The 25,999-nt window shown below is 39.7% G+C and overlaps 1 protein-coding gene across 1 annotated transcript in view; it reads right to left on the bottom strand.

Moving 5' to 3' along the window:
* Positions 1–3,720: 3,720 nt before the first annotated feature.
* The window catches only part of BRAP (BRCA1 associated protein), a 39,150-nt gene continuing 16,871 nt past the window's right edge, over positions 3,721–25,999 (bottom strand). The window contains exons 10-12 of the mRNA XM_057491889.1: positions 24,531–24,620; positions 8,458–8,561; positions 3,721–6,133 (exon numbers count right to left, since the gene is read on the bottom strand). Coding sequence (XP_057347872.1) covers positions 5,770–6,133; positions 8,458–8,561; positions 24,531–24,620 — 558 coding nt within the window. The 3' untranslated portion in view covers positions 3,721–5,769. The remainder of the gene's footprint in view (positions 6,134–8,457; positions 8,562–24,530; positions 24,621–25,999) is intronic.

Genomic DNA, 25,999 nt, shown 5'->3' with positions numbered 1-25,999 from the left:
CAACTCTACTTACCTCACAGCCTGACATGGAGGATTGAAGGGAATAGCACATGGAAAGCACTCAGCACACTAACTGGTTTGGTAGGCAGGAATTCAACAGCTGTCAACTAGCCTTGAAATCAACCACATCACAACAGGATGGGCTTGCTTCCGCCTCTAATTCTCAGCAAGTGCAAAGGTACCTGTGCTGGCTTTGGGTCCTACTAGGTAAAACAGAGATGGGCCGCCCTTCTGATTGCCTACCTGGGGTAACCAGCGCTGGAAAGGAGGTCTCTCATAGGGATGTTCTTCTAGGTTTTTGCAAGTCCCAGCGGGTCCACACAAGCCAACGGTAACCCAATCAGGGTTTTAGTGCAATTACCTCCCTTCCTACTAGAATGTTATCTCAGAAGGTGTAAAGAAAAGTGTTAAAGAGTTCACCAAAAAGGCAGTCTTCCCCAGGGGGCCAAGCGAGAAGAGAGGTGGGGCTAGGTGTGAGTTATCTTTTTGCAGGTTATTCTGATTCTGAAAAGCTGTAGAACATTATTATTTGCAACTGTGAGGGGCAAAGTGGCTGCAGAGAGAACCCAGCACTGAGGAAGAAAGGAACAAGAGAGAGCTTCAGCGTTACTCTGGTCAAACAGAAGCAGGAACCTCGCCAAAGAGAAAGTGAAGGATTGGCAGCAACCGAGAAATCCTGCATGGACTTTTAGGAAAGATTCTGGGCTGCAGCACGGGGCCTCCTCTGTTGGGCCAGGAGAGTTCTGGCAGCAGCCCCCAGCCCAGGCATGTTCCCACATAATTGAAGTTGAATGTGTTGGGGGGGGTAGGGCGGATGGAGGCAGCCTCAGTTCTTTCTGGCTGCAGAATCTCAGCATTCTGCAGTTGGTCCTGTTTGGGATCAAAGCCAGTTAGTGTTGATTTTCTGCAGCATGGAAGCAAATGCAATGAAGCTATTTTCCTGAGGCATGCATTTTTTAAAGAGGATTTTCGTTTTTTTCCCCAAAGACAGGTGGTGTAGGGAGGTGGGGGGAGTTGTGACGTGGCTCTTCTCTTGCTGTCCCTTTTGCAAACCGTCTTGGGCTCATAGTTTCCATATGAGCATAGACTAATCAGTTAGAACATGTGAGTGGGCATAGTTAGGACTACGGCTAAATCTTTCACAAAGATAATTCCTGGAAGACGCTGCTGGAGGGCTCGCTGGGCTGGCTCCCCATTTGCTCTCTGTTGGAATGTTTCCAAGATAGCAACTCTTTTTCCTCCTAGAATTTTCCATTTACACTTTTTCACTTCTAGAGTTTTCTCTGTGATCTGTTCTGCTCCAGAAATTAGTTCATGTTCCTTCTTTTCAGTTAGCAATGGAAGCCTTTGGTGCTAAGCATTACCTTAATGATGTGAAGTGATACAGGTGAGTTTCTCAAGTGGTGGAAACACATCATTCTTTTAATGGCACCTGACTTCTCCCAGTCCTCTAGAGAAAGGTCAAACTTTTGGCCCATTGGGCCATAACCAAAGGATTGAGAATTTTGAATGAGGAATCCATATAGCTGGAGGGATCTCAGTGTGCTCTTCCTTTTTAAATGAGGAAACAAATGGACAAGGAAATTTGGTTGGGGACCGGTTGCTTCTTCCAGGCAAAAGATGGTAAAACACATCTCAAGGCCAGGTCAGAACAGGTCTTCTAGTCAGCATTTATGCTCTGTGCTATAGGTTCACTTTTATCTTTTGAAAAGAATTTCACCTAGTATTACACTAGGTAGATTTATCCTGGGAATCATAAACCTTCATGTTCCAAAACCGTGCAGGCTATTTCACTCTTTTTGACTTCCCCTCCTGGACAAACCTCTCTGCATTTACTTCGAGAGGCTGGATCACAAAGGAGTCTGGGGTCAGGGGATTTAGAACACGGTCTGAAAAGAAGCAAAGCTGCTTTAGTTCACTTAGTGTGCTTGATAATTAGCCTTGGAGTAACAAATATTATCTGTACCAAAGCCACATTTTCCAGATGATTCCAAGTGAGAAGTTTCTGACCCAAAGCAATTCAACATTAGGCCCCAAAGACCACAATCATTTTGTATAAAACAACAGACTGTTCACCTGTTCCTGGCCTTCTTTAATGCAGCAAGAATGCAAAATCCAGATTAAGCACCAACTGCAGAGCCCCTTTCATGCTCTCCTAAGCTTCCAGAATTACAGTAGGAGACTGCTCAATGCTCATAAAAAGGATACTAGCTGAAATGATTCTGAAATCGTTTTGGCTTCTGGAAGCTTTAAAAAAAGCTTTTAAAATTAATGTCTAATAGAACCTAATATTGTTAAGTGAAATCACTCCAGGGAGGGAATGTGAGTTTCAGGGATGCACAGTAAAAAGGGTTACTTTTAAGTGGTAAATGGTTACCATTACCTTTAAAAAAATGCAAAGAGGGTGTAAAGGAGTAATTATGACATTAATCAGGATAAGAAGGCCACAGCCCGATGCTCCCAAAAAAGGAAAAATTAAAGAAGCCTTATATAGCCTCCCTGCAATCCCCTAATACACCAATGCAAGGAATGTTTTCATTTGCTTCAGCTGATAGCAGTACAGCGTTAAAGGGAAAAAATCCACTTCACATTGTAGAGACACTTGGCTTTGGCTCTGGGGTAAAACTCAGGGTTCCTGAAGGGAAAGGCTCTTTTTCTTCCATTACTGCTTTACTCTTTCCTGCCATTAAAAAATTTTAACTTTTAGAAGCCACAATGCAGATACTCTAGAACTCCCATTTCAAGAATTTGCACAGGCAAGAATGAAAAGGGCTGGCCAGCAGCACAGCCCTGCCAGAGAATGAACACCTGGTGGCTTCCTACCTTGTGTAAGGTGACAGCCAGGTCTCTGAGCAGATGTCCTCAGCACCAGCAAGGAGCGGGTCTTTGAGTAGATATCCCCGGCACTGTTAAGGAGCTGGAGCCTGGTCTTAAGAGACTGAAAAATTTCACTTCTGCTGCCAAGTAAGAAGTAACATGAGAATCACTGTTGACAGTTAACTCAGCTTTATTATCCTGGAGAAAATGAAGCAGCTTTCCTCAAATGTGAGAGTGACTTTCCTTGTTTAGATTAAGCCCACTGGACGTCATCACACAAGCCAAAATTTGCCACCAGCCCGAGCAACGTGGCATTTATTATAGCAGCAGCCAGATCTTAAGGATAGTTATTTGTAGCTTGTGTATTCCAACTGCACTAAGAGAGGGCTTTCTAAGTGATGACAGAAGCTTCATTTGGGATTTGCCAAGTTTTCCACACTCCACTGGCTTGCTCTTTAAGGCAGTTTCTCAGCTCTTCTGCTGAGGACTTCACTGTGCAAGCGTATGGAGGGGGTGATTGCCTCAGTGCTTCATTTTGGCCAGTATATCCTAACACATCACAATGGTGAGAATTTCCAAAAATAAAGCAATTTCAGCTTGGTGTAGGGCCTGGAAAAGTCTTTGGGTATAAATTGATTGCTTTAGTTTGTAAGAGTTGTGTGCTAGGCATTCTCCTCAGTCTCCATCAGGTAGTTCCTCTATTCTCTATCTGGCTTAGCTACTTCTTATTAGTTTGCGGAGCTGGAGTAAAGGGGCAGAAAGATGAGCAATCTAGCTACTCAGTATATTGCTGAGGAGTTAATTTTTATGCTTTTTAAATACAGGCTTCTGACACTTTCTTATTTAGATACAGGCTCCCAGGCAAATGTCAATCAGACAGACACAAATTTCACACGGTCAGAATCATTTCAAAGTTTGGTAATTTTAATGCAACTTCATTGTTCAAGGTAGTATGGACATGTTAAATGGTTTATTTCTATCCTGAAGAAAACACTAACAGCTTCTCTCTTATGTAATTTTGTCAAATTCAAACATGACTCTTTAACCTTTAAAAAGAAAACATTTTTTTTACATAGCTAATAGGACTCTTTTTTTCTAGAACTTTTTTTTAAACCTTCAAGTAGTTTGGAAACATTTTCCTATTTGCTCATTTTTCTAGGCACAGCCTTTCAGAGCATTTATATCCTACCTGTACTGAAAAATACCTCTGTTCTCCCAGCTGGTGGTAGGGCTGCTTGATGGAGGTGATCACAGAGAAATGAGGAGCAAGCAAGCTTCGTAAGCTACTTGTAATTCTCTTAATTAGTATGCTCTGATCCATCCCAGCTTCTGCAAGGTCAGACATGCAAGACAAGTACTTGGCCAAAAAAGCAGGAGTCTAACTAGTGTAAAAATAGATTTTAAATAAAATAGAATCTCTATAGGAAAGAGGATTAGATTATGCTTTACATTCCCACTCTTGCTTTCAGATATCTGTACATGTAAGTCCAAGGGGGACTTACAGAGTTGGTCTAAGTAAAAACTAAGAATGTCTGAGTACATTCATTTTGCAAAGTTGCAGGTAAGGTTCTTTGGGAAATGCTGCAGCACATCCCACAAAAATGGATATGGTGAATAGTGATACAGTTGGTGTGCTAACCTGGAAGACATTTAGGTCAAAGGGGATGAGGCCCAACCATAGGCTAAAAAGCAATTCTGAAATGTGATCCTTTGAAAACTCTGGCTAATTATAAAGCAGAAAACAAAACTCATCATTTAATGGTATGTCTTGTTATCCAGTTACCTCTTTTGGAAGTTAAATTACATTATTGTTGCTCAATTACTGCCTATTATGATTTATCTGTCCTTTATTTTTCTAGAGAGTACACAGCCCCTCTGTTGGCCCAAAACAAGCATTATGTGACTGTCTTAAAGGGGCTCTGTTAAAATTCTAATTTTCTGATTTAGAAACAGCCTTTGGTTCTATCATGAAAGCACAACTGAAAATAAGCCCACGCCCCCTCCAGCCACAACCTGAACATGCAAACCAATCTTTTGTAAACAGTCAGAAAATACTGATCCCAGCAAAATACACAATCTGCTGCAAGTCAGAGACTTCACTCTACATTTTCACAGGGATGAGAAATCTGCCTGCTTATTCTTGCTAGATGCTAGGAAACCCACTCTGAGATTTGAATCTTAGAGCAACAATTAAGCCTCCTGCCTGTTTGAGGTTCATGAGGTGTGGAGTCATCAAAAACAAACAAAGTGGAAACACCACCATTTTTCCTATACTGGTTCTACTCAGCCTGCCCCGGGTTGTTTGTTTTTCCTGGCTAGCCCTAGAGCAAGAAGAGATGGCTGATGGTGACAAGCCAGTGCCTGATTTACAAGGCTGGCCTCTCTTCCTGTGACAGTTAACCAGTTCTTCAATTTCCCAGAGGCAGGCAGGGGCAGGGGCAACACCGAAGTGAGACCAATGCTAGGGAATTTGCACTGATCCTCGATAGCCAATGCCAGCCTCTCTTTAGAGCAGCTATGGCCCCAGGGAGGTGTGGCATTTTAGTGCTAGGTAACGTTACCTCTGAGGTTACTAAAAAAACTCGACATCTTAAACAGATGCCAGAAGTGAACATCAAATACACCACTTCAATAAATACAACAGAAAAATGCACAGCAGAGTTGGGGCATCTATCAGGTAGGAAGGCAAAATGGTCATTAGAATGTTTGAGGTTAGTGAACTACTATGGTTGAAAAATGCAGCCACCTCTGAAACACTGCCCCTTCCCATCACTCTCCTAGGCATCAATCCTCCAGTTAATTACACCACAAACTAACCAATGAGAGATCCAAACAACTGCAGACTGGTACTCACTGGTACTTATTTAGGGTTTACCCTCACATTCAGCTGAACACCCCTGCATGCCTTGCTGTGACAGGGAAAAGTCTCAAGGCCATCTGTTTCTCCAAAAGTCACTTGCCCCTCTTGCTGCGGCCCTTCCTGGAGGGCAGCTTCCCACTGCCCCCTGAGGAGGGGGAGCTGGAGGCCGAGGCCATGGCAATGTTGATCTGTCCCTCCTGGATCTCCTGACGGGTCTCTGCAGGCAGATGGTTGATCTTTTGCTGTGTCTCCAGGTAGAACATGACATCACGCAGCTGCTCCTGGATCTCAGTGATCTGCAGGTCCTTCTGGTCACAGGTCTCCTTCAACACCCTCTCCTCCTCTTTCAGCTTGTTCTGTAGGAGGACTTGATTGGCTCGCAAGCACTTGTTCATTTCCTGCTCCTCTTTGAGCTCCGTGGTGAGTTTGGCCACTTTTGTGTTTAGCTGAGTGCACCTTTTGCAAAAAAAGAAAGACAAAGCGCTTTTTCCATCTGCTGACACAGTTCCCCCTCTTGCTCTGGGACTGAACAAAGGAGCCATGATCTCAGAATCCAGTGAGGGTGGACCCCTCTCTCCCATGGTGAGGGGAACCTGTTTGCTGCCACTGCAACAGCTCCACCAAGCAAGAATTTTGCTCTAGTTAACCCAAGCGTAGCTTCAAGATAATTTATTTTAAGCGTCAGAAATTTTTCAGAAGTGGGAACTATTTTGTGACTTGTAGTAAAACAACTGCCTCTCTCTTTTTCTGTCAGTGGTTAAATAGTTGGCTTGGAAATGACAGCTATGATAAAGAAGTTATGAGAAAAAGTGACATTCTTGGAGAGTCAAGTGCTCTGACCTCACTGCATTTGCTGGAGAAGGGTTTTCAAGAATAGGGAGTGCCCTAGTCTTGATGCTCAATCTTACTCATAAGTAAAGAATTACATATTAAAACACCATCTGAGATACCATTTTATGTATCAGAATGCCAAAGAGCTCAGATGGAAGAGGCACTCCCCCACAGTGGCACTGGAGTGTGAACTGGCGCAAACTCTTTGGACGTCAACTTGGCAATACTGATGAAAATCAAAATTTCACATGCCTTCTGACACAGTATTCTACTTCTAGGAATTTATTCTATAAAATAGATATACTCAGTATTGTGCTAAAAGAAGCATGGAGGAAGATGCTCACTCCAACATTGTTTATAGTAGTGTACAACTTGAAACAACTTAAATGTCCATCCATAGGGAACTGGTTAAAATTATTATGGGACCTCCATACAATGGAATACCATGCAGCCACTATGAAGATCAACATAGACCTAGACATGCTAGTATGAAAATCTCCAGAACAGAATGTTTTACCAAGTAGAATACCTAACATTTTTCTATTTTCATAGAAAAATAAGATTAACATGTGTGAGATGTTTACACGGGTACAGCAAAAGATCTGGCAGAATAAACGGTCACTGGGACCATTAATAATGGTAATCTCTAGAGAGAGGGATACGGGTGGGTGGGTTAGAAAACTTAGTTTTAACTTTTTAATTCTTTAGTACAGTTCAATTTATTAGGGTGCTGAAAGTATAGGATCATTTTTTATTTTTATTTCCATTAATGCTGTAGTGTTGTTTTTACAACAGTTAAGAAACTTTCATTGATTGTTTATAGTTCATGATGCGTAATCAAAACTGAAAGTTTCTGTGATATGACTGCCCTTGCACTGTTCACCATGTAAGAACTTATCCACTATGTAAGAACTTGTTCACCATGTAAGAACTTGTTCGTTATGCTTCAGAAGACTGGAGACTGTTGAGAATTAGGCTTGGGGTTGATTAATGATTGTGCATTGAGTCCCCTGTACAGAATTTTATTGTTAACAACCATTTGATCAATAAATATGAGAGATGCCCTCTCCAAAAAAAAGGAAAAGAAACTTTCGGTAAAGAGTAGGGTGATGAAAAATTCTGGCAAAAGGAGAGTTATACAATATTGTGAACATACTTAATACCACTAACCTGTACATTTAAAAACAGCTAAAATGACAAATCTTATGTTATATAGATTTTCTGCAATATAAGAACTATTTAAAAAAACCCAACTTTTAATAGTGGGGGAAAACAGGTAAAAGGTATATGAGAAATCCTGGCAACCCCTGTTGATTTAAGTTTATTCCAAAATGAAGATTAAAAAAATTTTTTTTAAGGAACAATTACTCCCTGAAGTTAATTTTTTACCCATGCATCTGGGGGTAAAACTCTGATTATTTTTGTGAGTATAACTTAAACCAGAAAGGCAATTTCGATCAGTAGCAACTATGTTTCCAAGTAACAGTAGTAGAGCATGTTCCTACCATGTAGTTCTTGAGTTTTTGCTCCATATTCAACACCTTTAGCCTCTAATTCATGTCCAAGGCCAGAACACATGCCATCTCCAGCTTAGATTCAGTCTCTTTCCTAACTGCCAGTTCTTAGCCCCTGTGGCACAGAGAAGTTGCAGCTCTGGGCACAAGAGAATTGCTTTCTATAGGCAAAAATGGAAGATATTTGTACATACCGTAAGCAGACACCAGGAGAGAACACTGTATTACATATGACATCCATCTGGCATGAAACACGCATTTTTTAATAAATAGGAAGTCACAGTAAGTTTGCTCCATATACAGGGAGACCCCCAAAAACCTGGTGATACACACACTTGAAAAGTTAAGTATTTCCAGAGGAATAAAGGAAATTACCTGTTTATGGAGCCCACTGCAATAAAAAAGTTAATTTAAAAGAAGACCAATTATACCTACTTTCTTTCCACAGACTGCTTTTCTTTTAGGAGATCATTTAGTCTATGTTCCAGATTATCACATTTCTCGATTGTTTCTTTAAATTTGGTTTTCATGTTGTTAATCTGAAAGAACAGACAGAGATCGGTTTCACTTCACAAAGCCAATGTTGTTTGGTCTTTGGGGCTAACTTCACAATTTTTATTTTCCAATTACCTGTCTACAATTTTGACGAACCAAGCTTAGAAAAGGTGAAGCAATCATTTGAAAGAATTTCTGTAATAGGAATAAAAATTTTGAGAAACCCCTTTTTTCCCTTGGTGTATCTCTCTACCAGGATGAACAAGGGATGAGGGGCTGATGAACGTCAAATGAAACTGCTTAAAGGTAAAGGAAGAACTTCAGGTGGAAGACTAGGAGATGGGTTGTCAGCAGCCAGCCTGGAACCTCCCATTCTTAACTCATTATTTTTTTTCCTCCTGAGATAATACCCCCAAAATTACTGTCCAAATAATTTAAGAAACTAATCTAATCCGAGAAAATTGTGATGGCTGATTCTGGCTGTTCAGTGGCCCCTCTCCCAAAAAACTCATGATTAATTTTATCATGTACTGTGAAGCCATATAGAACATAAACAGTTCTTATTTTATTGAGTTTAGTTATAAGTACAATAATATATAGAACTAATTCACACTGTATTGTCTTAGAACCTTAAGAGAATTTTTAAATTCTAGTTTATCATCTGTCAGAAACCAAGTCTGTTGAAGTCTTGCAAGAACATACTAGCTTGACTCAGGTGTTAAGATCTACAGACCTGAGAAATGCCCCAATTCTACTAGTCTAAGGACTTGGGGAGATTAGGTGGGATGGAGAAGGAGTGAGACTGGATGGATTATGAGGCAATAAAAAGATGAAATGAATGTAAATTAAAAGCTAAATCCTATGGTCCAGACACGGACCAAGTGATTAATAAACAGTATCTCCTTCATATGTTAGAACAAGCCTATGATTTAGGTATGTCAACTTTTTATAGAAACTGAGGCTTACAGAAAGGTCTGGCAATATGCCCAGCCAGCTAGGGGGTGGTGGGGTCCAGAACTGGACCCCATGTCTGAGTCCAACGTCAAGTTCTAAACCTCTCTCTGTACTAGACAGTAGGCCGAAGCTGTTCAGCAAAGGAAAAATGACCTCTAGGCAAGACCTAAATGCTCAGGAGATTCACAATGCATGCAACATCCATTACACCTGAGAAAGGGCCACTTCTTGTAACACTTTCTCTTAAAAACTGCCATACAGCCGGCTTAGCAGGTCTACGGGAACACTGCCTTTTTAAAAATAATAACTGATTTGTAGAAATTAACCATACAAGCCAACCTCTGTTAAGCTGGGAGAACATGCAATTAAAGAGATTTAAAAGTTCCTTTATATCATAAATATAAGAAAAGCTTTAAAATTGCTCTAATTCTAGTTGGTATTAATTTTCTCCTCAATAGTTTTAAAATAAGATAATACTAGATTCTCAGACATTTTCTCCAAAGTATGTTAGTTTAGGGAAATCAGAAGGACATAAATGACTATCAAAAGTAACCAAATTGTATATGTATTGATCACTGAAGATACGTAAGGCAAAAACATTTTTTTTTAGATTTATTAAGGTATTATTGATATACACTCTTATGAAGGTTTCACGTGAAAAAACAATGTGGTTACTACATTTACCCATATTATCAAGTCCCCACCCATACCCCAAAGCAGGCACTGTCCATCAGTGTAGTAGGATGCCAGAGTCACTATTTGCCTTCTCTGTGCTACACTGTTTTCCCCGTGATCCCCCACACCATGTGGACTAAACATAGTACCCTTCAAAACCCTTCTCCCTCCCGTCCAACCCACCCTCCCACACCCCTCCCCTTTGGTAATCATTAATTCCTTCTTGGAGTCTCTGAGTCCTGCTATTTGTTCCTTCAGTTTTGCTTCGTTGCTATACTCCACAAATGAGGGAAATCATTTGGCATTTGTCTTTCTCCACCTGGCTTATTTCACTGAGCATCAAGTCCTCCAGCTCCACGCATGTTGTTGTAAACGGTAGGATTTGTTTCTTTCTTATGGCTGAATAGTATTCCATTGTGTATACATAGCACATCTTCTTTATCCATTCATCTACTGATGGACACTTAGGTTGCTTCCATATCTTGGTTACTGTAAAAAGTGCTGTGATAAACATAGGGGTGCATATGTCTTTTTGAATCTGAGAAGTTGTATTCTTTGGGTAAATTCCAAGGAGTGGATTCCCAGGTCAAATGGTATTTCTATTTTTAGTTTTTTGAGGAACCTCCATATTGCTTTCCACAATGGTTGAACTAATTTACATTCCCACCAGCAGTGTAGGAGGGTTCCCCTTTCTCAGCATCCTGGCCAGCATTTGTTGTTCTTAGTCTTTTCGATGCTGGCCATCCTTACTGGTGTGAGGTAATATCTCACTGTGGTTTTAATTTGCATTTCCCTGATGATTAGTGATGTGGAGCATCTTTTCATGTGTCTGTTGGCCATCTGAATTTCTTCTCTGGAGAACTGTCTCTTCATATCCTCTGCCCATTTGTTAATTGGGTTATTTGCTTTTTGGGTGTTGAGGCATATAAGTTCTTTACATATTTTGGATGTTAACCCCTTGTCGGATACATCACATACAAATATATTCTCCCATACTGTACGATGCCTTTTTGTTCTGTTGGGTGTCCTTTGCCATACAGAAACTTTTTAGTTTGATATAGTCCCATGAGTTCCTTTTTGCCTTTGTTTACCTTGAGGAGATGTGTTCAGGAAGAAGTTGCTCATGGTTATATTCAGAAGATTTTTGCATATGTTTTTTTCTAAGAGTTTTATGGTTTCATGACTTACATTCAGGTCTTTGATCTATTTTGAGTTTACTTTTGTGTATGGGGTTAAACAATAATCCAGTTTCATTCTCTTGCATGTAGCTGTCCAGTTTTGCCAACACCAGCTCTTGAAGAGGCTGTCATTTCCCCATTGTATGTCCATGAGTCCTTTATCATATAGTAATTGACCATATATGGTTGGGTTTATATCAGGGCTCTCTAGTCTGTTCCATTGGTCTATGGGTCTGTTGTTGTGCCAGTACCAAACTGTCTTGATTACTGTGGCTTTGTAGTAGAGCTTGAAGTTGGGGAGCATAATCCCCCCAGCTTTATTCTTCATTCTCAGGATTGCTTTGGCTATCCAGGTCTTTTGTGGTTCCATATGAATTTTAGAACGATTTTCTCTACTTCCATGAAAAATGCTGTTGGTGTATTTTGATAGGAATTGCATTGAATCTGTAGATTGCTTTAGGCAGGATGGCCATTTTGACCACATTAATTCTTCCTACCCATGAGCACGAGATGTGTTTCCATTTATTGGTATCTTCTTGAATTTCTCTCACGAGTGTCTTGTAGTTTTCAGAGTATAGGTCTTTCACTTCCTTGATTAGGTTTATTCCTAGGTATTTTATTCTTTTTGATGCAACTGTGAATGGAATTGTTTTCCTGATTTCTCTCTCTGCTAGTTCATTGTTGGTGTATAGGAATGCCACAGATTTCTGGGTATTAACTTTGTATCCTGCAACTTTGCTGAATTCAGGTATTAGATCTATAGTTTTGGAGTGGATTCTTCAGGTTTTTTAATGTACAATATCATCTCATCTGCAAACAGGGACAGTTTAACTTCTTTCTTGCCAATCTGGATGCCTTTTATTTCTTTGTGTTGTCTGATTGCCATGGCTAGGACCTCCAGTACTATGTTAAATAGAAGTGGTGCAAGTGGGCATCCTTGTCTTGTTCCTGATGTTAAAGGAAAAGCTTTCAGCTTCTCACTGTTAAGTATGATGTTGGCTGTGGGTTTGTCATATATGGCTTTTCTTATGTTGAGGTACTTGCCCTCTGTGCCCATTTTGTTGAGAGTTTTTATCATGAATGGATGTTGCATTTTGTCAAATGCTTTTTCAGCATCTATGGAGATGGTCAAGTGGTTTTTGTCCTTCTTTTTGTTGATGTGGTGGATGATGCTGATGGATTTTTGAATGTTGTACCATCCTTGCATCCCTGGCATAAATCCTAGTTGATCATGATATTTCTGATGTATTTTTGAATTTAGTTTGCTAATATTTTGTTGACTAATTTTTACATCTATGTTCATCAGGGATATTGGTTTGTATTTTTCTTTTTTTGTGGTGTCTTTGCCTGGTTTTGGTATTAGAGTGATGCTGGCCTCATAGAATGAGTTTGGAAGTATTCCCTTTTCTTCTAGTCTTTGGAAAACTTTGAGGATGGGTATTAGGTCTTAACTAAATGTTTGATAAAATTTAGCGGTGAAGCCATCTGGTCCAGGAGTTTTCTTCTTTGGTAGCTTTTTGATTACCAGTTGAATTTCGTTATTGGTAATTAGTCTGTTCAGATTTTCTGTTTCTTTCTGGGTCAGCCTTGGAAGGTTGTATTTTTCTAGAAAGTTGTCCATTTCTTTAAGCCAAAAACATTTAAAGCAAGATGAAAAATATAAAGTAACCCCCAAAGCTTTTTAATATTAGACAAATAATACAGTGGTTAAATTAGTGCTTTTTAAAAAACATTTCTGACCATTAGCCCATAATACGCAACACTTTGCAAGAATGCACACACACACCTGAAACAAGAGCTTCACAAAATAATAAAAATGATACACTCTGAAATTAAAGAAGACACAAATAAATGGGAATCTATCCCATGCCCATGATAGTAAGAATTAATACTGTCAAAATGGCTATTCTGCCCAAAGCAGTTTATAGATTCAAGGCAATCCCTATCAAAATACCAACAGCAATTTTCAATGAACTAGAAAAAATAGTTCTAAAACTCGTATGGAGCCACAAAAGAACCAAATAGCCAAAACTATCCTGCAAAAATGGAGCATTACTCTCCTTCATTTTAAGCTATTCTACAACACTACAGTCATCAAAACAGTATGGTACTGTTACAAAAACAGACCCACAGATCAATGGAACAGAATAGAGAGCACAGATATAAACCCACACATATATGGTCAATTAATATATGATAAACGAGTCATGAATATACAATAGGGAAAAGACAGCCTCTTCAATAACTGGTACAGGAAAAATTGGACATCTACATGCAAGCTACATGGAACGGGATTACTGTCTAACTCCATACACAAAGTAAACCCAAAATGCATCAAAGACATGAATGTACGAGATGAAACCATAAAACTCTTAGAAGAAAACAGAGACATAAACCTCTTGAACGTAAGGGGACATACCTCCTCGGGCAAGGGAAACAAAATAAAAAATGAATAAGTGGGACTACATCAAACTAAAAAGCTTCTGTGCAGCAAAGGACACCATCAGTGGAAGAAAAACACATCCCACAGTATGGGAGAATATAATCATAAATGATCTATCCGATAAAGGGTTAACATCCAAAATATATAAAGAACTCCTATACCTCAACACCAAAAAAAATAAATAACTCAATTAAAAAATGGGTGGAGGACCTGAACAGACATTTCTTCAAGGAAGAAATACAGATGCCCAACAGGCTCATGAAAAGATGGTCCACATCATTAATCATCAGGGAAATGCAAATCAAAACCACAATGAGGTATCACCTCATACCAGTTAGAATGGCCACTACCAAAAGACAAGAAATAACAAGTGCTGACGAAAATGTGAAGAAACGAGAATCTTCCTACACTGTTGGTGGGAATGTAAATTGGTACAACTGCTGTGGAAAGCAATATAGAGGTTCCTCAGAAAACTAAAAATAGAAATACCATTTGACCCAGTAATTCCACTTCCAGGAATTTTCCCAAAGAAAACAAAATCCCTCACTCGAAGCTGTGGTACATATACACAGTGGAGTATTATTCACCCATAAAATAAAAGAAATCCTGCCATTTGCAACAATATGAATGGATCTAGAGGGTATTATGCTCAGTGAAATAAGGCAGATGGAGAAGTACCACGATTCCACTAATTTGTGGGATATAAAAACAAAGCAAAACATAATGAAAAAAACATCAGTAGACTCATAGACACTGAGAAGGGAGTACTGGTTACCATGGGGGAGAAGCCGGGATGGATGGGTGGGGAGAGTGAGGGGGATAAAGAGGTACAAAAGTTCTCAATCATAATATAAGTTGGTCACAGGGATAGTAGTACAGTATGGAGACTATAGTCAATGATTCTGTAACATCTTTCCATATTGACACTAACGACACTAGAGGGAGTGAGGATTTAATAATATGGGTAGCTGTTGAACGACTATGTCATATATTTGAAACCAATACAAGTTTGTATATCAGCGATACTTCAATAAAAATAAATTAATTAAATAGTCCTATCAAAAAAAGAGAGTGAGAGAGAGAGAGAGATACTCTGCTATTTTATATTGTGCTATTCTGTTAAATAAAAATGCCAGTTGTGGCCCACCAAACTCATTTCACAATCCACAGCTGGAAAAATACTGATTTACATGAAGCTAGAGATCCAAAAAGAAAAGACGTATCTTTAGGAGAATTGACCTGTCTTGACTGCTTAATCTATATTCTCCCTACATAGCCATGTTAAAAATAGGAACCTCCAAGTGGGTGTGGGCTTCATTTTCTAGAAGAGACTCTCACATTACCTAAGTAGGGTTGATGTGGGAAGAGTATTATAATTGAAGACCACAATGGATTTCAACCTTCCTCTCTTCCCTCCCCTACAATAAATGTTCATGAGGCCCATTAATACGAATTTCTGTTGGTGAAACCCATGGTCAGTTATTGTTTCTCCCTGGATACTCTGCTGCTGCAGGTGCCAACGGTCAGACTACTGGTCAAAAGGACAATGGCAAGAACAGGCCTGCATCATCCACCACTTATGGATAAGCGACATTTGTAATTAGAAAATAAAACATTCTTTTTCAAGCCCTTCAAGCTTTTGATTTAGGGCTGCTTTTGCCTCCATTTTATCTAAAAGTAGACACAAGTAGTGATTTTTAGCTTCCTTACCCCTTGACTGCTTTTCGTGGGCATGTGTTACAGAATGCGGTTAATCCTAAAGAATCTTAAAAGTCAGAGAGAATCCCGAACTTATCTCTCAAGGGTCTGCATGGAGCACTTTGGTGGTCATGCTGGAATATCCTCTGCAGCAAAACCCATTAGTGAGGCTGCATAGAGTTGCCAGTCCTCCCTGAGAGTTCCTAACTTGACAGCCAGTGGCAGTGACCTGTGCTCTGCCTCCTGAGTGCTGTTGGAGGCATGTCCTTCCCCTCCAAACAAGACCTATTCAGAACAAGTGACCTTGAGGGCCTCTGGAAAAGCAAGTCCACTGCCTGGAAGGTTCTTGTAAGATTTTCATAAATAACTTTTATATTAAGATCATTTTAAAGCTGATGTCAAGCCCTAATTTTAAACCTGACTGCTCCTAAACTGTAGGCATATCCAGAAACTGGGCCCAAGGTCCTGGCATAAAGTGAGAGCCTGGCCCTGCTTGCTAAGGTCTAGGATAATTCTCGCCACCACAGAGGCCAGTTCCAAGCCCAGCTCTGTAGTCCCCATCTGAAAGGCATACTTATTGATGAAGATTCACAAACTGACTAACATAATCATCTACAAAATTTAAGACTTTACTTAATACTAAGGGGGAGATGTCACTAAATTATGAATACTATCCCAAGGTCCTAAGAATGGTTTCTAGAGCTCTAATTATACGAACCCTAAGGTGCTCACTGGTTTTCAAAATCCCTTCTGTGGAACCCACAGGTTCCTTGCACATGCTGTGCATAAAGGAAAAACCAAACAGGTGAAACTCTGGGCCCTCCATCTGAGTTTCCACCAAAATCACACCAGTTTTTCTTTTTTAAAAAATAGATCAGTTAGCTAATTAATTGATTGATTTTTATTAAGGTATCGATATACAATCTTATGAAGGTATCACATGAGCGACCTTGTGGTTACTACATTCACCCATATTATTGAGTCCACTCCACACCCCATTGCAGTCACTGTCCATCAGTGTAGTTACATGCTAGAGTCACTACTTGTCATCTCTGTGCTATACTGCCTTTCCTATGACCTACCTATACTGTGTGTGCTAATCATAATGCCCTTTAATCCCTTCTCCCACCCTCCAAACCCACCCTCCCCACCCCCTTTCCTCTGGTAACCACTAGTCTCCTTGGAGTCTGAGAGTCTGCTGCTATTTTTGTTCCTTCAGTTTTGCTTTGTTGTTATACTCCACAAATGGGTGAAATCATTTGGTACTTGTCTTTCTCTGCCTGACTTATTTCACTGAGCATAGTACCCTCTAGCTCCATTCATGTTGTTGCAAATGGTAGGATCTGTTTTCTTCTTATGCCTGAAGAGTATTCCATTGTGTATATGTACCACATCTTCTTTATCCATTCATCTACTGATGGACACTTAGGTTGCTTCCATATCTTGGCTACTAATAAACATAGTGCTGCAATAAATGGGTGCATAGGTCTTTATGAATCAGGGATCTTGTTTTCTTTGGGTAAATTCTTAGAAGTGGAATTCCTGGATCAAATGGTATTTCTATTTTTAGTTTTTTGAGGAACCTCCATATTGCTTTCCACAATGGTTGAACTAATTTACGTTCCCACCAACACTATAGGAGAGTTACCCTTTCTCCACAACCTTGCCAGCATTTATTGTTCCTTGTCTTTTTTTTTTTTTTTTTTTATTGAAGGGTAGTTGACAACAGTATTGCATTACATTAGTTTCAGGTGTACAACACAGTGATTCAACATTTATATACATGATAATTCTAGGTACCAGCTATCACCATACCAAGTTGTTACAATATTTTGACTATATTCCTTATGCTATACATTACATCCCGGTTACTTATTTATTTTAAAATTGGAAGTGTGTTTATATATATATATATATATATATATATATATATATATATATATATATTGTGAGGGCATCTCTCATATTTATTGATCAAATAGTTGTTAACCACAATAAATTTCTGTATAAGGGGGTCAATACTCAATGCACAATCATTAATCCACCCCATGTTGCTTGTCTTTTGCATGTTGGCCATCCTAACTGGAGTGAGGTGATACTTTATTGTGGTTTTAATTTGCATTTCCCTGATGATTAGCAATGTGGAGCATCTTACCACTTCATTCTTTACATGTTGTAGTGAATGGCATCTTTTTTTCTTGTTATCATTACTCTACAATTACATGAAGAACATTATATTTACTAGGGTACCCCCTTCACCAAGTACCCCCCACAATCCCCATTACAGTCACTGTCAGTCAGCGTACTAAGATGTTGGAGAATCACTACTTGTCTTCTCTGTGTTGCACAGCCCTCCCCATACCACCCCACCACATTATGCATGCTAATCGTAATACCCCCTTTCTTTTTCCCCACCCTTATCCCTCCCTTCCCACCCAACCTCCCCAGTCCCTTTCCCTTTGGTAACTGTTAGTCCATTCTTGGGTTCTCTGATTCTCCTGCTGTTTTGTTCCTTCAGTTTTTGCTTTGTTCTTATACTCCACAGATGAGTGAAATCATTTGGTATTTCTCTTTCTCTGCCTGCCTTATTTCACTGAGCATAATACCCTCTAGCTCCATCCATGTTGTTGCAAATGGTAGGATCTGTTTTCTTATTATGGCTGAATAATATTCCGTTGTGTATATGTACCACATCTTCTTTATCCATTCATCTACTGATGGACACTTAGGTTGCTTCCATTTCTTGGCTATTGTAAATAGTGCAGCGATAAACATAGGGGTGCATCTGTCTTTTTCAAAATGGGCTGCTGCATTCTTAGGGTAAATTCCTAAAAGTGGAATTCCTGGGTCAAACTATTTCTATTTTGAGCTTTTTGAGGAACCTCCATAGTGATTGAACTAATTTACATTCCCATCAGCAGTGTAGGAGGGTTCCCCTTTCTCCACAACCTCGCCAACATTTGTTGTTGTTTATCTTTTGTACTGTAGCCATCCTTACTGGTGTGAGGTGATATCTCATTGTGGTTTTAATTTGCATTTCTCTGATAACTAGCGATGTGGAGCATCTTTTCATGTGCCTGTTGGCCATCTGAATTTCTTCTTAGGAGAACTATCTGTTCACCTCCTCTGCCCATTTTTTAACTGGATTATTTGCTTTTTGTTTGTTGAGGTGCGTGAGCTCTTTATATATTTTGGATGTCAACTCTGTATCGGATCTGTCATTTATGAATATATTCTCCCATACTGTAGGATACCTTTTTGTTCTATTGATGGTGTCCTTTGCTGTACAGAAGCGTTTCAGCTTGACATAGTCCCACTTGTTCATTTTTGCTTTTGTTTCCCTTGCCCGGGGAGATATGTTCATGAAGAAGTCGCTCATGTTTATGTCCAAGAGATTTTTGCCTATGTTTTTTTCTAAGAGTTTTATGGTTTCATGACTTACATTCAGGTCTTTGATCCATTTCAAATTTACTTTTGTGTATGGGGTTAGACAGTGATCCAGTTTCATTCTCTTACATCTAGCTGTCCAGTTTTACCAGCACCATCTGTTGAAGAGACTGTCATTTCCCCATTGTGTGTCCATGGCTCCTTTATCGTGTATTAATTGACCATATATGTTTGGGTTAATGTTTGGAGTCTCTATTCTGTTCCACTGGTCTGTGGCTCTGTTCTTGTGCCAGTACCAAATTGTCTTGATTGCTGTGGCTTTGTAGTTGAGCTTGAAGTTGGGGAGTGAGATCCCCCCCACTTTATTCTTCCTTCTCAGGATTGCTTTGGCTATTCAGGGTCTTTGGTGTTTCCATATGAATTTTTGAACTATTTGTTTCAGTTTGTTGAAGAATGCTGTTAGTAATTTGATAGGGACTGCATCAAATCTGTATATTGCTTTGGGCAGGATGGCCATTTTGACGATATTAATTCTTCCTATCCAAGAGCATGGGATGAGTTTCCATTTGTTACTGTCCTCTTTAATTTCTCTTAAGAGTGTCTTATAGTTTTCAGGGTATAGGTCTTTCCCTTCCTTGGTTAGGTTTATTCCTAGGTATTTTATTCTTTTTGATTCAATTGTGAATGGAATTGTTTTCCTGATTTCTCTTTCTATTGGTTCATTGTTAGTGTACAGGAAAGCCACAGATTTCTTTGTGTTAATTTTGTATCCTGCAACTTTGCTGTATTCCGATATCAGTTCTAGTAGTTTTGGAGTGGAGTTTTTTATGTACAATATCATGTCATCTGCAAATAGTGACAGTCTGACTTCTTCTTTACCAATCTGGATTCCTTGTATTTCTTTGTTTTGTCTAATTGCAGTGGCTAGGACCTCCAGTACTATGTTAAATAACAGTGGGGAGAGTGGGCATCCCTGTCTTGTACCCAATCTCAGAGGAAAAGCTTTCAGCTTCTCACTGTTCAGTATGATGTTAGCTGTGGGTTTATAATATATGGCCTTTATTATGTTGAGGTACTTGCCCTCTATTCCCATTTTGCTGAGAGTTTTTATCATGAATGGATGTTGAATTTTGTCGAATGCTTTTTCAGCATCTATGGAGATGATCATGTGGTTTTTGTCCTTCTTTTTGTTGATGTGGTGGATGATGTTGATGGATTTTCGAGTGTTGTATCATCCTTGCATCCCTGGGATGAATCCCACTTGGTCATGGTGTATGATCCTTTTGATGTATTTTTGAATTCGGTTTGCTAATATTCTGTTGAGTATTTTTGCATCTACGTTCATCAAGGATATTGGTCTGTAATTTTCTTTTTTGGTGAGGTCTTTGCCTGGTGTTGGTATTAGGGTGATGTTGGCTTCATAGAATGAGTTTGGGAGTATTCCCTCCTCTTCTATTTTTTGGAAACCTTTAAGGAGAATGGGTATTATGTCTTCTCTGTGTATCTGATAAAATTCCCAGGTAAATCCATCTGGCCCGGGGGTTTTGTTCTTGGGTACTTTTTTGATTACCACTTCAATTTCTTTGCTCGTAATTGGTTTGTTTAGATTTTGTGTTTGTTCCTTGGTCAGTCTTGGAAGATTGTATTTTTCTAGGAAGTTGTCCATTTCTTCTAGGTCTTCCAGCTTGTTAGCATATAGGTTTTCATAGTATTCTCTAATAATTATTTGTATTTCTGTGGGGTCCGTCGTGATTATTCCTTTCTCGTTTCGGATTCTGTTGATGTGTGTTGATTCTCTTTTTTTTTTAATAAGTTTGGCTAGAGGCTTATCTATTTTGTTTATTTTCTCGAAGAATCAGCTCTTGGTTTCATTGATTTTTGCTATTGTTTTATTCTTCTCAATTTTATTTATTTCTTCTCTGATCTTTATTATGTCCCTCCTTTTGCTGACTTTAGGCCCCATTTGTTCTTCTTTTTCCAATTTCGATAATTGCAACGTTAGATTATTCATTTGGGATTGTTCTTACTGCCTGGATTGCTATATACTTTCCTCTTAAGAGTGCTTTCACTGCGTCCCACAGAAGTTGGGGCCTTGTGGTGGTGTTGTCATTTGTTTCCATATATTGCTGGATCTCCATTTTAATTTGGTCGTTGATCCATTGATTATTTAGGAGCATGTTGTTAAGGCTCCATGTGTTTGTGAGCCTTTTTGCTTTCTTTGTACCATTTATTTCTAGTTTTATACCTTTGTGCTCTGAAAAGTTGTTTGGTAGGTATTCAATCATTTGAATTTACTGAGGCTCTTTTTGTGGCCTAGTATGTGGTCTATTCCGGGGAATGTTCCATGTGCACTTGAGAAGAATGTGTATCCTGTCGCTTTTGGATATAGAGTTCTATAGATGTCTATTAGGTCCATCTGTTCTAGTGTGTTTTCAGTGCCTCTGTGTCCTTACTTATTTTCTGTTCGGTGGATCTATCCTTTGGAGTGAGTGGCGTGTTGAAGTCTCTTAAAATGAATACATTGCATTCTATTTCCTCCTTTAATTCTGTTAGTATTTGCTTCACATATGCTGATGCTTCTGTGTTGGGTGCATATATATTTATAATGGTTATATCCTCTTGTTGGACTGAGCCCTTTATCATTATGTAATGTCTTTCTTTATCTCCTGTTACTTTCCTTGTTTTGAAGTCTATTTTGTCTGATACTAGTACTGCAACACCTGCTTTTTTCTCCCTGTTGTTTGCATGAAATATCTTTTTCCATACCTTGACTTTTAGTCTGTACATGTCTTTGGGTTTGAGATGAGTCTCTTGTAAGCAGCATATAGATGGGTCTTTCTTTTTTATCCATTTTATTACTCTGTGTCTTTTGATTGGTGCATTCAGTCCATTTACATTTAGGGTAATTATTGAAAGATATGTACTTATTGCCATTGTAAGCTTTAGATTCGTGGTTACCAAAGGTTCAAGGTTAGCTTCTTTAGTATCTTACTGTCTAACTTAACTTGCTTATTGAGCTATTATAAACACTGTCTGGTGGTTCTTTGTTTCTCTCCCTTCTTATTCCTCTTCCTCCATTCTTTATATGTTAGTTTTTTTATTCTGTGCTCTTTTGTGTTTCCTTTAACTGCTTTTGTAGGTAGTTGATTTTCTTTTTTGCCTTTAGTTAGTATTTGGTTGGTCTGCTTTCTTTGCTTTCTTTTTATTTTCTCTGGTGACTTCTATTTAGTCTTAGGAGTGTTCCCATCTAGAGCAGTCCCTCTAAAATACCCTGTAGAGGTGGTCTGTGGGAGACAAATTCCCTCAACTTTTGCTTGTCTGGGAATTCTTTAATCCCTCCTTCATATTTGAATGATAATCATGCTGGATACAGTACTCTTGGTTCAAGGCCCTTCTGTTTCATTACATTAATTATATCATGCCATTCTCTTCTGCCCTGTAAGGTTTCTGTTGAGAAGTCTGATGATAGCCTGATGGGTTTTCCTTTGTTGGTGACCTTTTTCCTCTCTCTAACTGCCTTTAAAACTCTGTCCTTGTCCTTGATCTTTGCCATTCTAATTATTATGTGTCTTGGTGTTGTCCTCCTTGGGTCCCTTCTGTTGGAAGTTCTGTGTACTTCCGTGGTCTGAGCGATTATTTCCTTCCCCAGTTTGGGGAAGTTTTCAGCAATTATTTCTTCAAATACACTTTCTATCCCTTTTTCTCTCTTCTTCTTCTGGTACCCCTATAATGTGGATATTGTTCCTTTTGGATTGGTCACACAGTTCTCTTAATGTTGTTTCATTCCTGGAGATCCTTTTATCTCTCTCTGCGTCAGCTTCTCTGCATTCCTGTTCTCTGATTTCTATTCCATTTACGGCCTCTTGCACCTCATCCAGTCTGCTCTTAAGTCCTTCCAGAGATTGTTTCATTTCTGTATTCTCCTTCCAGACTTCATCCCTTAGCTCTTGCATATTTCTCTGAAGATCCATCAGCATGGTTATGACCTTTATTTTCAATTCTTTTTCAGGGAGAATGGTTAGGTCTATCTCCTTCTCAGGGGTTGTCTGGACTATTTTGGACTGGACTAAATTCTTCTGCCTTTTTATGGCGATAGAGGTAGTTGTGGGGAGCTGGTGCATGTGTTGGCTGGGAGAATGTCCCTTCTTGGTAGTTTGTGGCCTCCCTCTCCTGGGAGAACAGTAACCCCTAGCGGCTTCTGCTGGGCAGCTGCGCGCAGACAGGGGGTCTGATTCTTGCCTGGCAGCTGTGGAAGAAGCTCTGCCAAGTTGCTGTGGGTGTGGCTGCTGCCGCTATGGAGGGGAACGGGCAGGAGGCTGTTTATCACCATGAGGAGCCTCCGAGCTGCGCTGGCACCCAGGGGTTTTGTCCACCCAGAGTTCCTTTGTCCCATGGGTGCTGGCTGCCGGGACCCGCTCACAGGTCTTACTGTCCTGTTTCCCTAGTATCCAGCACCCCATGTGCTGTGTGTCTGCGCTCCCAATGTGGATGGCTAGGGCTGGGTGTTTAACAGTCCTGGGCTTCCTCTCCCTGCTCCGACTCCTCTCCTCCCGTGGGGAGCTGGGGTGAGGAGCACTCAGGTCCCGCCAGACCGCGGCTTGTATCTTACCCCCTTCGCGAGGCGCTGGGTTCTCGCAGGTGTGGATGTAGTCTGGCTGTTGTCCTGTGTCTTCTGGTCTCTTTTAGGAATAGTTGTATTTGTTATATTTTCAAAAATATATATAGTTTTGGGAGGAGATTTCCGCTGCTCTACTCACGCCGCCACCTTGGCTCCCGAGTGGCATCTTTTTTAAAGGACTTTGTTAAAATTAAAAAACCAGTGCCCGAGACCAGTAACGCACCACACTAACCAATGAAGCTCCAGCATCTCTGCCAGATTTTCTTCTCTTCCATTTTGTAGAGCTTAGCACCATCTTGTTGCCACAGAAGTCCCCCATTCAGCTCCCCAAAGCAGCTGTTCCCAAGTTGACAAACAAACTGGCTGACTTAAATTACAAGCCCTCCTGTACATACTTCTATTTTTTTAATGGAATTGTACAAGGCACTAGAAAACCTGACTGAAGTTATTAACAAACAACACCTGTACCCCCAACCAAACATACCAAAATACTGAAGCCTTTAAATCCAAGTTTTTGGGTTTTTTTTCTCCCTGGGACACACAGCAGCTATTTAACTTCTCCCTTACATTTAGCATAGAGCTCAGCATATAATTTAATATAGTCCTGGTTTACTAATCTTAGGTAAGAATATATGTTTGCTCCCCTTTAATTCTTCAATTATGCTCAGCTAACTGTACTTGCAATAGTGTACTGTTTTCTCTTCCTTTTCCCTTTTTGAACAATTTCATTCTCACTGTGGTCTAGAATCTCTCATTGCCTGACACTGCCATCAGGGGGCTAAGTCTGTAACATAATGACTACTCCAGTCTTTACCACTTCTCTCTGGAATCCTGATCTTGAGTGAGGTCCAAATTCTTATTTTCTTTTTTCTCTTCCCCCCAGCTTTATTGAGATAAAATTGACATACAACAAGTTTCTTTTTAGAGGCAAAACAGTTGCCTACTGTGTATCAGACTGAGAAGGAAGATTCTAGGTTCCTTTTTTCCCATATTCTGCTTTCTGCCACCCCAACATCAGACTACCCTGCTGCATGGCATTTCAGCAGTCACCAGAACTTACTTCCTCTGCTGTGTCCTTCTCTATCCGAACTATCTTGTTTTCCCAGTAGATTCGCTGAGATTCCAGTTGACTTGTTAGTAAGTATGAATACTAGGAACAAAGAATAAACACCAAAACATAAGTCACTGTTGTTGGTCTCTCAAATCCAATTAAAGCCTAACTTTTAATGACCTACACAAAAGTAAGAGTAACCATCAGAATGTACATTACACCTTGATTATACTCTACCCAGCAAACAAGGGTAACATGGAGATGGAAATTAAATTCTGTCTTCCCGGGGCTTACAGTCTAACCTGGACAGAGAAATGTACATTAAAAAAACCCAAAACTGAGGTTTCTTTTCAAGCTGGCTTTAAAATCACATGGTTTTTAAATCAAAGTGCACTCAAATCAGCTCATCCATCTACTCTCTCTCCAAGAAGTTGTTCCTGTCCCTTGCAGCATTGTTAGCTCTGTTTCTGTTATTAACAGCACTTATGACACCAGCACTTAATTACCAGTTTACCTGCCTGTCTCCCTAAATGGACAGTGAACTCTTTGAAAGTGAGGGTTCTATCACTATTTCTGTACCCCATGGGCCTGGCACATGCTGGGTGACAGGAAATGTTTGCTGTCTGACTGCATGAATGTATGAACGTTGCCATGTAACCACAGAGAAAGGATAGATGGCTTATGACAGTATATCTGGTAGGACTTCCATGAGAAAGAAAGATTTGAAGAGGGCCCTTGACAGGCAGAAAGAGGAGACAGGTAAAGAGAGAGATCAGATTTCAGAAAACTACTGAACTCTGGTGTGAGCTGTGGACATTTCAGGATCTCTTCAAGATGGAGAAGTAACACCAACGAGGGTGCAGGGAATTGGTGCAAATAGAAGGCTTTAGAGTATCACAGTGAGAAATGTGGGCCACAGAGTGGCAACACCACATCCACAGCTTAGAAAGACCATTCTAGACAACTAAATAAAAGATATCTAAACATGTCTGTAAGCTACCGAATGAAAGTGCACAAGAGAGACAGGACAACTGGGAGCATGTGTGCTCTACAAGACATGTTCCATGAGGGCACGGAGTCTTGTCAACACCACATTCCCAGCACCAGGGGCAAAGGCTGACAGTACCCTGATAAATATTCACTGAATGAACATACCATGAACATACTTACTGTGGAAGTTACTTATTCTAAAAACTTAATGTAAAAGGCTTGAACTTGTTTCCTATCAATACGATTCATTAGTGATAACATCAGTCTTATTTTAGGTCATTCTACCAAATCTACCAGAACTTAAAATGTCTGAGATGAGAGCAAGTTTTACAATAACTATTTCCTCCCAAGATTAAATTATTTGTTTTTAAAAGAATCACTTTGAAATTCATATAAAACAGTACTTGTATCAAACTTTATTAACATAAAATTTACCCTCTATTAGTTTTATAGTAGATGGGATTTACTGTTATGGAGAAAAATCAGAT

The sequence above is a fragment of the Manis pentadactyla genome, chromosome 14, assembly GCF_030020395.1.
Source record: "Manis pentadactyla isolate mManPen7 chromosome 14, mManPen7.hap1, whole genome shotgun sequence".
NCBI classification, from domain to species: Eukaryota; Metazoa; Chordata; class Mammalia; order Pholidota; family Manidae; genus Manis; species Manis pentadactyla.
This window is presented reverse-complemented; position numbering and strand designations above follow the sequence as displayed.